This window comes from Lipophrys pholis (genome assembly GCF_963383615.2).
Source record: "Lipophrys pholis genome assembly, chromosome: 8".
In the NCBI taxonomy this organism is placed as follows: domain Eukaryota; kingdom Metazoa; phylum Chordata; class Actinopteri; order Blenniiformes; family Blenniidae; genus Lipophrys; species Lipophrys pholis.
Window position 1 is genome coordinate 19,942,278 of NC_137630.1, and position 17,442 is coordinate 19,959,719.

A 17,442-nucleotide genomic window follows, 5' to 3' on the forward strand; every position below is an offset into this window, starting at 1 on the left:
TTTTGGTTGGAACAGGAAGTTGCTGCACGCTCAGTCTCAGACGTGTGAAGGTCGCGCGAGCGTCACTTCAGGGACGCGTCGACGAAAAATCCCCACGCTGAGACTTGAACAAACTTAACTACGGTGCTGTTTGACGCTCGCTTCTGTTTTGATTGAAGAAGTTTTGTATTATCCAAATGTGCATAAGCAGAAATGGTCATTTACATATATTCAGAACATTTTCAAAGATCTACTGTGATGTAGTGGTTAGCACTCCAACCTCACAGTTTGAGGGTTCCTGGTACGAATCCCGAGATGTTTTAGGGGCTGAGAAACTCAGAATGTGATTATAGTTTTAAATAGAGGGTGTTTTTTTTTTTTGACATTTGCATCAACATTTCATGGTGCAAATGTCAAAAAGGGTCTTGGGAAAGGAAATGGTTAAAAAATTATGAATAGTCTGGACTTCACTCACCATTTTTCACTCAACTTGTGAATTAATTCTATTTGTTAATCTGGAAATATATATATATTTTTTAATACATCTCTTCTGTTAATTACTGCCTTCTCCCTTTGTGTAGGCAACGTCCACATTTCCTCCAACCAAATATTCTCAGTTAAGAGAATAAATGTCACGTTAATACAAGTGAAACATTAAGACATTTTACTCCTCGACACAAAAACCCAACAAGTCCATTCCATTCTGTTTTACATTCTGTTTATTCTGCAAATACCATCTGTAAAAATTATACATCAAGCCTAAGTTTGGAACTCTGATAAAAGTTCACAGTTCTTTTACAGTCAAATATGTCCGATAAGAAAGTCCCATAAAAACAAATGTACGTCAGCGACGTGAAAAAAGCACTTGATGCTACAACACAAAGCAGATTCCAGACTTCTTTTCTTTCTTTTTAGACACAGCAGGGTGCTTCGCTCTCTTTGGATGACACATCGTTCCATTTCGAACTATTTCAAGTTCTGCTTACACAGAGTTATGTACAGGGGAGGAAGAAGATGAAAATCATGGAGAGAGAAGAGATGTTCAAAAATGAACATCGTAAACGTGTCACATTCGGTACTGTGAACAATCTAGCTAGCACATTTAAGGTAAACCTGCGAGTACGAAGTTTGTGTCGATGAAGAGAACACGTTGGAGAGATATGATCCACTTTATTATTATTTTTTTTTTGTAAGGCCTCAGCAAGCACCTGCAGCAAAGACCTGCGCAGCCTTTCGTACCTCGGAGCAATAAGAGTCTCGCACTCTGCTGTCGGTGTCCGAGCCTCCAAAGCCACAGAGCGCTTCTCCCTTTTTATTTTTTTTTCCTTTCTCTTCCTTTCTCCCATCACAGCAGGCGTACAAAACACAGTCCGTCTCACCCCTCCCTCCCACACCGCCTCCTCCACTCCTCCATCTCTCCTAGAACTTCCTTCTGGAAGGGAAAATGGCGGACAGGAGAGTATCAGTGTGTGTGTGTGTGTGTGTAACAGAACGCTGGAGAAAAGAGTGGGTGGATGTTGAATGGGGGGGGGTGTGAGTGTCCATCTATCGACGTGGGGGAGGTCACGTCTACCTCTCGGGGTGTGACGAAGGCAGGGAGGGGTGTGGGTGGGGGTGATTTCTAGGTCCGTGTGTCCGTCTGGTGATCCGGTTACGAACACATCTGCCCTCCTTTAGTCCGACCCCCCACCCCCCCCGGGGGAACAAAGACCACCTGCCTGCTGAACTCCATCCAGGCACAAAAGGCCTCTTCAATCAGTTCCTGCAGCAAATAAAAGGAAGAAATCAAAACTCAGTCTCAGTTGCGGCCCGTCACAGAAACACAGACAAGTTTCCTTTATGATGATACACGGCGCACTGGCAGTGTCAGGCGAGTTATGACGGCACGCTGCGTGACTCAGAGTGATCAGAAATGTGTGTTTCACTTGAACGCATCAGAGCCAGCTGAGACAGTCACACACACTGACGGTGAATCACACCACAACCCGAACCCAAAGTCAAGTTCGTCTGAGCTGCGATGATCAGAGAGGAAACTAATCAGCCACTTTTTCTGCTTCCAGTGTGTCACAAGTGATAATTTGAAGCATTTTTGTCGTCATTTATAGGAGAAAATTGAAACACATTGTGGGAGTCATTCCATAGTTCAAAAAGTGTTTTTATCATCTGCTCCTGAGCTGAAGTCGCAAAACTCCATCAAAACCAGGGAATTCATTACAACTGATGTATTAATCGATCTATCGCTGAGTGATGTCACATGTAATCAAGAACCGGACTGGTTTCCATGGTAACCGGTGACCACCTATGTGCAGTGTGAAGAAGGAACTGGAATAGATTTATTAAGAAGTCAATATTAGATGGTGTATGGAGTCTGTCCAGTGAACCAATACAAAGAAGTGAGATGGTTGGTTAGAATTACGATAAACTATTCTGCATGTGTTCATTTATTGTATGTAGAATAGTGGGGCAGCACGGGGGTGTAGTAATAAGATAAGCTGTTTGGGACATTTGCATGTTCTCCCTGTGTGTGTGTGTGTGTGTGTGGTTTCCCCCCCAGAGCCCAAACACATGTGTGTGTCTGAAGGGGGAGTGGAGCAAAAAAGGAGGTGGCCAGCTGTGAGTTAAAAAAGGACTTTCCCTTTACTAATCCTCCCCTATTGCCTCTCTAATCAAGGGCTGCAGGGGGCTGCACCTTCACCCTGCTTAGTGGTCAGCCTGACATAACAGGTCACACACATATTGAAAAGGTACAATTTAAATAAATAAACACATCTTTGGACCACAGAGGTGAGCTCTGCATCACTGACTTGCCCACATGGACATTTCTCACATTTCAATCCATTCATTATGAAATACATTTATATCATGTCCAAATATGACGGGAACTTCTTTATAATGCTTCAGTAAAAACCTCAGATTTTCTCTCTACTTGAACATGTGATGTATGGCGTCCTGCTGACACACAAACATCTTTCCAAGGCCTTGAGCACTTGGATTTGAAAATCACTGACGGTGAAGGCGACAGCAGGCAGTCAGGTTACCTTCAGCAGCGTCCACAGGCTCGTCTGTCCCCGCGTCCTCCTCTGCTGCTGCCGCGACGCCGCACACCGACGGCTCCATGTTCTCCTCCGTCCCGCCGCCTGGCTGCTGCTCGAGAGGGGAGGAGCCAGTCGTCGGCGCCTCGGCCGCCGCCGCCCCCGGCTCGATTCCTGTGGTGTGAGCAGCAGGAGCGGCGGGCTGTTCGATCCCGGGCGAAGACGCCTTGGTGGAGAACCAATGTCGCACCAGGTCTGCCGTGAGGCTGCTGGTCTGAGCAAGATCCTGCAGCTGAGCAGAGAGACGCATCGCGCTGGTTATTTTAGGAGCGCATGCTGTAGCACTCCGCGCTGCCATACACTCCGTCACCTCCTACGTACAGGAGCTCATGGAAGATACTAATATTTACACACGCTCATTTTTCTTTTGCACCTTTCCTGATGACACTTCCTGTTTAGGGCTCCATGCAGACCATTTCTCTCTCTCACCGATATCTGATTACTACTATTGTACATAAAATGATCTTTAATAATCATTTCTCAAAGTAAAACATATCTGAATGATCCGATTGCAAAACAACTTCTGGTGTCTATCAGAACGAGGGAAGAGAAACCGTTTCAGAATTCAATGATGCCAAATAAATTATTTACATGAAAATAAAAATGTATTTACACGACACGTAAATGGGATGAGTTCAAGATATCTGTGAAGACACATTTTACACTTGTCTATTGCATAAAAACCATGTGTATAGAAGACTGTGCCAATAGTTTGATTCTAGTATTTCAGTCTACTTATATAGACAGTAAATTGTATTTACATTTGTTTTTTTTACCATTTTATTTCTTAAAATGACAATGTGATAAGTCAAGTGACTGAGAAGAAAAAAAATCTATTGGCTTTTTTTTAAAACCACAAAGTGGTATGCTTTTTTTTTCTCTGAAAAAGCACATGAGAGCCACAAGAAAAAAAACTTTTGCTCTTTTTTTAGGTTTTTTACTCCTCCAAAACCCCATCCAAACCAGGACACTGATGAAGTTTCACAATGCAAACCAATACCTGGTTACTGTTAGAAGTATATAATAATAGGGTTCATGTTACAGATATAACCTGATGTATTTAACTATTGTCTTTATAAAGTGACGACCAACTGATCGGGTGAAGCTGGAGGTTCTTCATGTGCCCATACAGGAAGTAAATCGCAAAGTTTAACATCACTTGTGCTGAAATATTTCTGCAATGGGCACCTATTACAACTATTGACTTTTTCTATAATTGGACTTTATTCAACAGAAAATATTCTCTCTCCATGATAACAGAAGACATTATTTTGTTGGAGCCTGGTCCTTACCTGCGACTCCTCCACCCTGCCGTGGGCGTCCAGGTGAGCCTGCAGGACCTTGGCGTCTCCCTTCTTCAGGTCCTCCTCCAGAGCCGTGGTCTGGTACGCCTCCAGCCACTTCAGCTGGCCATTCTTCTGCACGTACCGACTGTCCCCAAACCAGCGCACCACCTCGGGCCTGGGCAGGCCGGTGGCACTGATCAGTTCGTCGTACTGAGTGGCACTGGGCCACTGTGTGCGGGCGTAGACCTGCTTGAGCAGGTGTAGCTGCTCCGCCGTTTTCTTGCCGCGGACGGATGTGGGTTTGGGGGAGTTGGACGGTTTGGGTTTGGCGGTGGGGGCTGAGGTTGAGGCCGGGGAGGAGCCCAGTGTGTTGCCGGATTGAGGCAGTGAAGCCGGGCCGTCCAGCCCTTCGCCTTCCGGCTTCCCGTTGGCTTCGGTCACCTTAAGCATCTTCAGGTTTATTTTGATGGGGTTGACTTTAAGCTCTCCTGAGGCGTCGTCTCTGTGCTTCTCTTCTCCGTCCACCTCCATGGCCTCCTCCTCTTCCTCTCTCAACGCCCGCTCCGCCTCCTCCTTCTTCCTCTCAGCTGCCACCCTCTTCCTCTTCTCAGAAAACCAGCCGTGGATCTCCCTCCTGGTCATCTTGGTCTCCGATCGTAGTCGGTCCACTTCCTCGCTTGAGGGGTCAGGGTTTAAGGCAAAGCTGGTTTCTAGGGCCTTAACCTGAAGAGAACACACATTTGGATTGTATGGTCAGAAACCTGAGGGACAATTACTGGGATTATTACTGACAAAGACAATTTTAACAAAAATATAAAAAAGCGTCAACTTTTCTGCTATTTAACTTACTGAAATGTAAAGATTTCTCTTCTCACTACAAATTTGATGCAACATAGTTCCCCCTCATTGCATGTGTTTTTTTATCTTCAATAAAATGGTATCATTAAAAATGCATTCAAATTGTACCGTGTCATTCAGGATCTTAATGGATTAAGTATAAAACAAAAGCTTCATTCATCACTGTTTTAATAGAAGGGAAAGTGTTTGTGCTGGTTAGAAGAAAAAAAAAAGCATGTCCTTTAAATAAGTCATATTTGTGTTTGCAAAACTGTAATAATTGCTTTTCACGATTTCAAGGCCTTAAACAACCTGAATTAGTGTGAAATTGATTAACCGATTGATTTCTATGACAATGAAATAGGACTAAACCAATATAAACGAGAACTTTTCAGACAATCCGCTGTGTTATGCTGGAGAGAATCAGTACAATTCTCCTTTAATAAAAAGTTAAATAGCTGAGGAATCCTACTGAAACTTAAAGCTTTGAGCGTCTCACCTGGTGGGGCTCCCTCTCTTTGTAGCGGATAGCTGTGAAGTCAGGAGTAGGCAGTCTAGGGAGTCTGCGGGAGGGTGTGGTTGGCGATGTGGGCGTCTGAGCAACAGTGGGGCTGAGGCCATCGGAGCTGTGCGGGGAGGTTTTCGCCCTGCAGATGCTGCTACTTTCGGAAAGGTCGATAGGGTTGGCACTGGAACCGCATCCTGTTCCGGAGGCGGCGCCCGGCTTATTCTGGCCTCCTGGTGCGCGGGGGCCTTTCAGGTTGCGAAAGTGGTAGCGGCGGTCGCTGAACCACTTGCGGACTTCTCGCACGGTGAGCCCGGTCAGAGCGATGAGGCGGTCCACCTCCTCCTGGTCGGGGAACTGGTTCATCTGAAAACTGTCTTTGAGGGCATTGAGCTGCTCGGGAGACTTTTTGCCCTTGTAAAAAGTGGCGTCCAGGAAAGCACTGAAAGGCGTCCGGGAGCTGGGCGTGCTGCTCTCAGCAGCTGCAGGTGGGGGGGAGGGGGATGGGGAGAGTGAGGGGGACTTGGAAGCAGGAGAAGACGCCTCTTCCAGCTTGAATGATGGAGAGTCGCGGGCAGAGGCGTGGACATCATCTGAACCTGTGCTAGTTGTGTTTTTCTTGTGGCTGCTACCATTTGTAGCTTTACTCTTCTGAGCATCGTTGCTTGTTTTATTGTCGATGTTCACATCTTTACTGTCGGTTTTGACCTTTTTCTCGCTCTGCACAATGCTGCTGGTGTTACTGCTGATGCCGGTGTTCTTAACATTTACCTGACTGCTACTATTGCTCTTGTCGCTGGAGTCGGCATTGGTGCTGCGGTGTTTACCATTAACACTGCTCACCTTGCAACCGCTGTGGTTTCCATTTCCTAGACTGAGGTTGATGACGCTCGCCTGACTGTTACCAATAACATTACTCGTGCCCCCTCCCCCACTCCGACTGCTGTTACTGCTGCTAATGGTGTTGCTCCCTGTGCTGCTGCTGCCCACCGCCCCCACCAGCATGCCGATACCTTTGTCCGCCATCAGGGCCGCTGCAGGTCGGGCCTGCATCATGGGACGAGCTGCCGCCTGAGGTTTGGGAGTGACAGCCAGGGCCACGGGGGCACTGCTAACCTGGATACCGTTTGCCATCACAGGCTGCGTGACGATGACGCCGCCCTGCCCCATAAGAGATCCCTGCAGGATGTGAGGGATCCCCGTGGCGCCCAGCGAAGCAGGCAGGACTGTAATGGTGTGCTGAGCCGGACTGTGGTGACTGTGAGTCTGGCTATGTGAGGTGGCGGGTGCAGTCTGAATGATGGTGTTGAACATCTTCCTCCTGGCCTCCTCTATCTCCTCGGGGGACCAGCTGATGCCCTGCTTCAGCCGCTGGGCTGTGAACCAGATCTTGATCTGCTCTTCAGGGAACTTTGTGACCACAGTCAGGTAGCAGAGCTCAGCCTTTGTGGGGTACGGGAATTTACTGAAGGATGTCTTCAGGAAGGAAGAGGAGTCCATGGAGGCACTGTAGGTAGGGATGCTGCTCAAAGGAATCATCACCTGGAAGAGGAAAAGATGTGATAATCAGTGGAAATCATCACATCGCTGGTTATCCAATTAAAACATTCGCAGTAAAAAAATTCAATCAAATAAAAATAATCGATACCTTGGGGAGATTTTTTGAGGCCGAAGATATGGAAGTGGAGGAAACATTTGATGAGGCCGTCGTAGGTGCAGAATGATGAAAGTTCCTGTTTTGAACAACTGAAACCACCTAAAGGAAAACAAACAATTAAAGCTATTGTGTTACTGAAATATGAAAAAAGTGCAAAAACCCTTGCCACTTTAAAAAAAATAAAAAAAACCTGAAGCGAACTCTTCATATCTAAAACTACATTACTTAAAAGACAAAAACAAACTTGCAATCAGTACTCATAAGTTTAAGGCAGCATAGCTAAAAGCTAACTTTTACCTGTGTGATGGGCGTCTTTAGCATCGGCAATGCTCCTGAGCCGTTGACTATCTGGATCGCCGAGGGCAGCGTGACTTTAGTCGTCCCATTGTGGACAATTGTGGAAACATGAGTGACAGCAACTGCAGCGGTTTCTTTTCGTTCTGTGTCTTTAGATGTCAAAACAGAAGGCGTGTCTGACGACGGTGCCTCGGGGACCGCGTGAGGCACCGCAATCCGTTTCGACTCAGACTTTCCCTTCAGCATCCTCATGATGGGGGTTTTAGTGATGGAAATCTCACTGTCCTTCCCCATCTCTGCTCCGGTCAACAAACTCTGCTCTACAATCAACCTGCGGTCCCTCCTCTTCAGATGCAGAGTCGTGTTTAAAGTGCTGGGATGAACTCTAGCATTGTGCAAGGCCAGCCCTTCGAACTTGGGTGATGAAACACCGCAGCTAATGCAAAAAAAGCTGGGGTCCGCACGAAAGTCTGGATGCCCGGTGTAGACGTGATCCAAGAACAAGTTAAGGTCGTGGGTTTCAAAGTTACAAGGCTTACAGGTGTAAATACCAGCGCCATCTTTGACGGGGTCCCCTGCGTCTGGTTTGGAAGACTCTCGGAGGTCGAGGGGACTGTGCCTCTCGCCTCCAGAAATCCTGGATTGACGGAGAAGAACAGGAGAGTCCTGCTGAGCGTCCTCTGATGGGGGGATGATCTTGCTGGGGATCATACAAGGGGTCGTTGACTTCCTCTTGCTGGCCATGGTGTGACCACGGAGTGGGGGAGGAGGGGGGAGCGTTGGTCAAATGGCTGAGAGAGGGGTGTGAGAGAGAAGTATGGGTTTCTGGTTGACTATAGGCCAGGCATGGGGGAGGAGGGAGGGCCGCGGGTCTTTTCCATAGGTCCAGTTGTGGTTCTCGCAGTAATTTTGGAGAAAATCCTGAAAGAAAAAAATAAATAAAAGAAAGAACATGGATTTAGATCATCAGTCACTACTAAGGATCCAACGCCTATAATTTAGATATGGTTAGTTGCACAGAATTATACATTTCAAAGAGATAAAGTGGAACGTACAAAACATGGGATGAAATCTCTTACTTAAAACCAGATTTCATGCTTTAAAAAAAACAAGTCGCACAAAGATGTTTCCAGGTAAAAGGTCAACGGCACAGGTAAAAGGGCCTTTCGGAGGGGAAAAAAGCAAAAGTCCTTCAAATCCAGAGTTGCTCATGAAGGTTTCATTAAAGGAGATCAAGTCTTCTCCTCTTCATAAAACTGAAATCTCTCTTTTATGAGGACTCTCAAACAAGCCGAGTCTCCCTCTTAACTGAAGGCTTTTAGGTTGAGCTCCTGTCCTTACCCCCTTGTTTCCCCTCCCCCATGCAACTCCATCTCACTTCCCCTCTTTCAGACACACCCCCAGAGTCTGAGCACATTCTGTGTTTCTTTTTTTTTTTTTTTTTAACCTGCCTTTAAGAAAACAAATAAATCTGTAGCTTAAGATGAACACTTTTATAAAGATTCCTCATACAATTTGCCTATTGAATGTGTTGGTGGAGATTGGGATTACCTTGGAACTGGACAAGTAGATGGTTCAGATGAGGTTCCTTAGGAATACAGTGACGTTGATCATGGAACGTGCAGATTTCACCTCTTACAAAGTCCCCAGATTTTCTCCACAACTCTTGCTTCCATGCCTCTGCACAAAATGGCGAAGCTTCCTGCGGAGTGGTCCCCCCCCCCCCCCCCAGCTCGCCTCCCATTCCCTCCCTCGGGCAGAGCGCTGGTGATGCAGTATTTTAGTACAGCTCCAGGGCAACTAACTCTCCAAGTCAATCTGGCCCCCAACATGACACTTCGCACACAGAAAACTCATCAAAGGTTCAACAGCTGGAAGGAGTTTAAAAGTAAAAAAAAAAAAAAAAAAAAAGTACAATCTCTCAATAGTCAGCTCTAACAAATTGGTTCTGAAAGCACATCTTCAACGAGGCACACTCATCATATCGGGACTATCTGAGCATCGTAATTTTTCCAGGTGAGCCGTCCACACGCTCAATAAATATGACACACATCACACAAATACCACTTGTTCAATAGCAAAGTTCTCTTGTAGCCACAAATACAAATCACTGTTTTTCTCCTCAAAGGTCATGGTGCATTAGCTCAGAGCACTTTTAACCCTTACAGAACTAGAGTGTGACAAATGACCATTTACACTCGGCCGAGGCATTCAGGTTCACTTTGCTTCATTTTTAAATTCAGTTCCTCTACCGTCTACGTATGACGCACAGCTCATTGAGGACTGATGTAAACATTGCTGGATTCACATCGAATCAGTGTGTCCCTCTTCTCTTTGGGGTCTGAGTACGAGGGGTTAACAGGCAAATAAAGTTTGCTACTGTGCAGGGAACGTGATGCCCCTTGCCCCCCCAGAGTGAGAGAGAGAGAGAGAGAGGGAGCCTGTCCTTGGCTTGGGCTGTGGTGCACCCCTCCTACTCCCCTGCCATTCAGTTCTGCATCAGGGGGCACCACTCTGCCAAGGCAGCCTGGTCACATGACCAACACAAAGGCTTATGGGTGGGCAGTCTCACAGCCATCCATCACGTGGTTCTGCTGGGTGTGGGTGGCAGGCGAAGGGAGAGGGATAGCGAATGGGAGAGAGGACGATGGGGGATGGGCGGTCGGTTAGCAGGGGTGTTAACTATCGTGGAGGAAGCACTGAGGTGTTTCAGTGAGGAATTTTCCTTCCTGATACCCCCCTCCGAGTCCCCGGCCCAACCCTGTCCACCCCCGCGCTATGAAGCCCACTTCTTGCTCCAAACTACAATCACATAGTCCCCCCCCCCCCACAGACACACACCCTCCTTCCTCCCCCGTGCAGGACAGACTGGAATGTTCGGCCAGTGGACATAACCTGAAATTCAGCTCCAGTGTCTGTAGCTGCACCCACATGCATTTCAGCAGCTGTTGAAATAAATATTCCTACAAACATCAAAAACTCAAAATCTTCTAAAAGTATCTAGTCCTACAATAATGAAAGCTGTGAAAACTAACTGATGGAGTCCCAGCTGCTCCTAACTTCTCATGTCACCTGGATGGCATGCCAAAAACATTAATCAAACCAACCCGCAGCAACGTGAACACATCAGCACTGCTTCAGAAAGACAAGGCCGCACACAGGTGAGGACCAAAACAAGGTGAGCCGCTATTGGCAGCTCAAACCGTCTCAGCGATGCCAGGCTCATGATGATTTGTGTTGCCTGACCGCAGCAGTTATTGACGGGGGTTTGAATGCTGCACATACAGTATGTTTGACTGACCATGTGGCGGCGGCGGTGGATTTGCGCCTGTTATGCGTGCAAGCATTTGCATGTGTGGGTTTCCTGTGAGATCGAGAGTGGAACTGAGGGAGGAGCGGTGGGGTGAGGTGGGCATGTGTGATTGCATTTGTGAGTGTGTGCACGCCGTGCGGGGGTGGCTGCTCGCATGCTTGTGTGTGCGTTAGGCTTGTTTACTGAGGTAGTCAGGTTGCCATTTTTACCGCGTGAGAGTCACAGAGCTCCCCGTGACACACAAAGGGAGCGTTTTTGACCCTTTGGTTCGTAACCTATATTCTGTTTGCCTCATCAATGGCTCTGCACAGCTTGACCTCCTTTCATCCACGGCCCGACTCTTTGTCGAGGCCTGAGCTACATCCTCTCTCAGCACGGGACAATAATAGCACTCGCACAAGAAATCCCTGGCTGCACAGTGTAGCTGCATGACAACGACACTCTTGGTCTCATCACTGACAACACAGGTATGATATATCTGTGACAAACTAATTCTCTCAGTAGGTAGGAGAATAGGTGGACACAAGCGTTCCTTATTGACTCAATTTTCCGTTTCCCACTTTTTCCTCATCTCTTCCCCCTCACTCCCCCTCCTTTTCCAACAGCCTCTGTGCCCCGTGCCTCCCCTCTCTCCTTCTTCTCCTCCCTCTCCGGAGCAAGTTTGGCCCAGGGAGACGGGTCGACAGCGCCACTGGTGTGTTACTGTCCCCATGGCAACCACCTCCTACCCCTCTCTCTCACTCACTCCTTCCTCCCCTCTTTCTCTCACCAGCTCATTTCTCTAAAATGCATGCATGTGGGTAAACACGCCTGTGCCATCCAGCCCCTGGCTCTAGTAGGGCTTGTTTGTTCCACACACCCCTGTGAGTGGTATTTGGAGAGTCCCTGCCCTGCTCCTATTTCAGTGCCTCACTGGCGCGGTGTTGATGTCTCCCTGCTAGGTGTGGTCACCGTCGCCAAGGCACGCTATTGGCCAGAGGCGATGCCGTCTCTTTCCTGTCAACACGGTGCCCGAGTCTGTCCAGACTGTTTCCCCGTGCACTCTGGGCTCCTGTGTTGGGCCCGCGGGGGCCCAAGTCATCTCGGGGCCTCCTGCACTCGCTGTAGAGCAGGTACCGACAGATGAGCAGACAATGATAACTGGGCTGAAGCAACCACTTGCGAGGGACTCAAAAACGACCTCCAACCTCATGTGTATTGGAGCTAATTATCAAGTCTGCACCTCCCCAGCACAAACCCTTTCCTGTCTACGGGCGTCTGCGCACCAATACACAACTCCTTCGCCATGGTTTCTACCGTCTTGCCAGTTTCACCTACTCGCACGATGAGCAGCCCCAGCGAACTTTTTCCTGTCAATCACCTCTAGGGTTTTGCTCACCAACAAACACAGCTCGCTACTGTAAACGCTGACATCTAAACTTCCTTCCCCGGGTGTTCCAGTCTTCACTCAATCCTGGCAACAACAAGAAAACCTCAGTGACAATGCTCCCACAGTGTCTTTCCATCTGATCCTCAGTCCAGTTTGGACTGCTCTCAGGTCAGGGAATGGATCTGCGTGGGTTGCAAAACGGCTGCATTGCTGTGGCCACTGCCGGTGCATGCGTAAAAACTGGGTTTGCTGCGAGGGGAGGGAGGGAAAAATGGCGGCTCACCATGCTCCGTGCTGTCCAACCTAAAATGGCTGACATCACAAGCTGTTAACCAGCCAAGCAGAGCAGGAGAGGCTGCTCCCGCTGCTGACCCAAACCTGCCGGCTGCGGACGTGCAAGGTGAGTACGCTGCTCTGCCTCAAAGTGAGAGAGGATCTGGAGAAGAACCCGAGTCTGTTATTGTGGTCATACATGGCAGACATCTGCAAGTAATTTGTAATTATGGATTAGTGCAATAAAAGAAACTTATTCAGAAAGAAATCATACAGACCTAAAGCAATGCTGGTTTTAATGGTGTGATCAGCAGGTCATTACAGGCTGATAACAGAAAACAAAACAAAGGGAGTTTCAAAGTGTGAAACAAACAAAAGCGCAAGGCCAAAACAAGCAATATTTAGAATAATCCGCTCACACCAAGCAGCTAAACCTGTATGGGCTGCAAAACAAAATCTGAGGAGGAGAAAAAGCGAAAGCTGGGAAGATGCGAGGAAGAGAGGGGGTGAGCTCAAGACACAACAACACAATGAAACACAAGAAGAAGTGAAAGTAAAGAAGGATTTCGGCACAGCTTTCACACATTCTAACACCAAGGGCTGGTGCAGCCACACTGTTGGTCCATGTGTGCTCCAGGTGACTGATAAATAGATGGTTGGATTAAGCCCGGTGTCAGTGCCCGGAACTCACATGGACGTCAGACACAAATTAGCGGTTTGGAAAGCCTTGCTTTTAATCCGTGGAGTCACACACCCTCATGACAACACTGACATGGGAAATAACCCAACTCACATGGACGGCATGGAAGGAAAACATCAGGTGAAGATTAAGCAAATGTTTGTCAACATAAACATATAACAAACAACCTGGTAAGAAAAATAATAGGATGTAACAAAATAACACACTCGCCAACCAGTTTGTCCACTTTTCAAAGAGCGGTTATGGGACATAGTGTTAGTCATTATCATAACAAGTGAAGAGATCAGTGATTGTATGACTTCTTGAATCTTTTCACAGACCAGTGAAGCAGACACAAAGTATCTGGACTGTATCTTTGGATTAACCCCCCCCCACCTAAAAAAAAGAAAAAAGAAAAAAAAAAAAGGTGCCTGCTCATCCTTTTTCTCAACTTGCGCGGAGTGATACCACAACTTACCGGGGGCTCGTGTGCCCGCATTCTGGGTTCAGTGTGAAGCCCTTTAGGAGGAGCCCTCCCCAGCCCGCAAAAGAAAACTGCTCTCCCTCCTTGCCTCCCCCCCTGCTTGGCTGTCGCCATTTTAAAGCAGGCGACATGCAGCTGGCCAGCACCGCTGAGCCGCAGACGCAAAGGTAAGATAACAAGTTTGAGGAAGGTGAAACACTCGAGAAACCGTGAAGCCGCACTCACCTCGCTCGGTGGGACCTCTTCATGTGCAGCGCAGCGATTGAAAAGTTTCCACGGATGAGGGCTCGGAGGAGCCACAAATGGACCGGGAGGGGGGGGGGATCGAGCTTCACTGATGGTAACTTGTAGGTGTACGACCCCCCTCTCCGTCCGTCCGCTGCTGCTCGCCGTGACACCGGTCCCGACTGCGGCCGCCCCCCTTCGTCTTATTGCGCCTGTTTGTTTGGAGAGTGTCGGAGCCGAGGCAGGCGGCGGAGGGAGGAAAATACGACGGACGTACCGAGGGAAGAAGCGCTCACGTGACGCACACGTCACTGACGGTGGAGTTGGCGTGAGAGCTCGAGCTCCACCGCTCCGGCAGCGCGAGCAGCTCGGACATCCTGTCCCGGCGGTGACCCCCAGACATAGAGGGGGGCGTCCTGCCCTGCTGCTATAACGGGACAAACTGCCCCCTCGGTCCCGGGGAAGTGTGATGCTACTGCGGCTCACACCTGTCCCCTCTCCTCCCCCTCCAGGTAACCCCTCTTAAAGAGACAGTACCCACTTAATCACGTCACAGCTGAGGATGGGAACAAAATAAAGTATAAAGTACAGTACATTGCAAAAAAAAAAAAAAAAAAAATCACAACAAACTTATAAAACACTAATCTGTCATTATGTTCTTTTATTCATCCCCGTGTGTGTGTGTGTGTGTGTGTGTGTGTGTGTGTGTGTGTGTGTGTGTGTGTGTGTGTGCGCGCGCGCGCGCGCATCTATACAGCCAGAATCTAGTTAGTAGTTGCTTTCTTACCTGCCAGTGTGAAAATCTTTAGAATACAACTGAACTCCACCTCAAAATCTTCTATTCAGGATTATGGGGCCGATTCCAGGGGGCAAAAGGAGGGAAATCCCTGGATTTTATGTTATATCTTAGTGACTCTTTCAATTACAGAGTTAATAAACACCTTATTTTTGATCTCAGTCTTAAATCTTGGCAAAAATAATCCATAAAAAGCATTTCAAGCCATTAGATTAGAGCCGACAAGATGGGTGTCAGATCACACAGAAGAGGTTTGCTTTCAAACTTGCTGGCAAATAAGCAACATGATAACACCATCTATTCATCTTCTTTATCTGGGTGTCAAAGATCCAGCTCGTGCACCAAAACTGGCTGGCAGAAAGTCTAATATGACAAGTAGGCTGACCATTTAAACTCAAGCCATTCGCTTGAATTTGTGCCACAATATATACTTTGGTTTTTTAATCCAGTAGTTACAGTGTTATAAGAGTCGTTGACAGGCCAATGAAACCTGAGCTGATTAGATCATTGATGCACCAATGAAAGCCAGTTACCCCACTGATGAAGTCGTATCGGCCTATCTGAGTATGAATTTAAAATAATATAAACCCATCGGTGCACCTGAAGAGGTAAAACGAGCCACTCATAAACAGACATATCATAGAATTGTCCAATCATTACATTCAATAAAAAGAACGACATTGACATTATAACAACAGCATCAATCAACACCTTCTAATCCAGCTTTGGTTTTCTGGAGCCAGGCCAAGCTGATTATAAATTGAACTGGAGACCGCCTGGACAGGTCTCCTGCCCATCACAAAGGAACAGCGAGACACACATCCATATTTATGGGCAGTTTAGTCCCCAATCACCTCAATTGCATGTTTCTAAACTCAAACTGGAGACATTCTTACTGTGAAAACATAGAATTCTTCTTGGAGTTCTTTACCTCAATTTATCTAATTGTCAATACAATATATATATATATATATATATATATAGTTTGCTGAAAGAGATATTTTTCCATAAAGTCAGATCAGAAAAAATAACTACACTTAAAAGATTTTCTTTTCTTTCCTTTTCCTCCCTTTAATTGGAGAGAAGTCTCTATGTTGTAATGTAATGAATATGCCTCTTACTTCATTTTTGAACTCCACTACTCACCAAAAGTGTGATATTTGGGTTCAGGTGAAATTTCAGGATGAACTTAAAATGCACTGTAACGTTTCCGGTTGGACAAAACATTTGAATGCCCATGTCCAGCTGTTGAGCGTTTCAGTACTTTTTGCGCAACTTTCTGTTTTTAACAGGAAGGTTAATGGCAAAATTCACAGCGGGTGTTTGATCCATGTATCCACCAATAAATTTCCTGATTAAATTAGAATTTAATTAACCATTGCGAGGCTTCAAACAGGAAGTCCTCAGACAGAAGTGTCCACTGAGGTTAGGGTGTCAGAGTGTCATCAGCACGTTGAACAGAGACACAGAGCGACTTGGAAGACTCACAGAACGGCATAGAGAAGTGGGGCATCCTTTGGCCTGCGCTGATGACCACTTCATTGTGAACAGAGCCCCGAAGAACTGAATGATGAATGCCACTCAACTTCAAGCACATTTAAAAGAGGTGGGAGGCACTCATCACATCAGACCATTGGAAACCGTTTACATCAGTGTGGTCTTGACGACCTGGAAGGGTACCTGACCACATCACCAGGCGTAGGCATTGTTATTGTTAACACTTTTCATACATTTTTCCAGGCTTCAACATTTTTGATCGATGGTCACCTCATTAATTCCTTTCACACCATTTCATAGGAGATTGCTTGTATTTAAATCCACTTTATATACCACACAACTTACTGCTACACTGCTTGAAATGTACTCATTTGCAAAAAAGCAAGCTGGCTGTTTTGGAAAACACAAAAGTACTCAGAGTAGGCATATTGCTTACGTTTTAATTACATTAATTACATACACTTGCATGCATAGGGTTTGAGGCACTTGTGTTTGAAGTTCACTGTTTGTTTGTACCACGTTTCTACAGTTTTTAACTGTTTCAGAACCTTGGTCACCTTTATAATGCACCATCCACACCACCTCATCTTAGATCATTTGTTCATTTCAGTTTAGATCCGCCCAGCAGCACCAACCGATGCCCCATAAAACAGTCCCGAGTCCTCTTCAGCTCTTTTTGCCACTTTTGGGAATATTTTTGGCAGCTCGGTGGACAGACAGTTAAAGTAATTGCATGTTTAATTGTGCATGAATCATGCTTTTGTCTTCAAATTGTAATGACACTGACTGCTGAGAACTCGCCCGTGCTGGTGGACAAACGGGTTTTCTCTCACTGAGGAACAGTCAAAATTAAACATAACAATTGTGTATAACACTTAAATAGCACCACAAAAGCTACACGCTCCAAAATAATCCCAGAAAGCAACATTCGGTTGCGAGCTACAATGTATGCTTCCTGGAATTAAATCATTTGTGTCATAGAAATGAACCGTAGTGCCTTAAAAAAAGGACAAAAACCAGAACTAATGCTGGAGATGTGGAGAGCTGTTGACGGCACAGAAGTGTCACTTTGTACCCTGCAGATAAAACTTCTCCACTTCTCAACTTATTACTGAAAATGAAATGTGCTGACTGTAATGCTATTTACATGTTT

General features: G+C 46.7%; 1 protein-coding gene across 1 annotated transcript; it reads right to left on the reverse strand.

The window, feature by feature from the left end:
* Positions 1–677: 677 nt before the first annotated feature.
* zhx3b (zinc fingers and homeoboxes 3b) lies at positions 678–14,301 on the reverse strand. Its single transcript, XM_080469250.1, has 7 exons — positions 13,997–14,301; positions 7,654–8,574; positions 7,348–7,455; positions 5,694–7,241; positions 4,364–5,080; positions 3,018–3,303; positions 678–1,741 (listed from the first exon to the last, which is right to left on the reverse strand). The coding sequence occupies exons 2-7, from the start codon at positions 8,395–8,397 to the stop codon at positions 1,731–1,733; spliced, it is 3,414 nt and encodes a 1,137-aa protein (XP_080325376.1). The 5' UTR covers positions 8,398–8,574; positions 13,997–14,301; the 3' UTR covers positions 678–1,730.
* Positions 14,302–17,442: the final 3,141 nt, after the last annotated feature.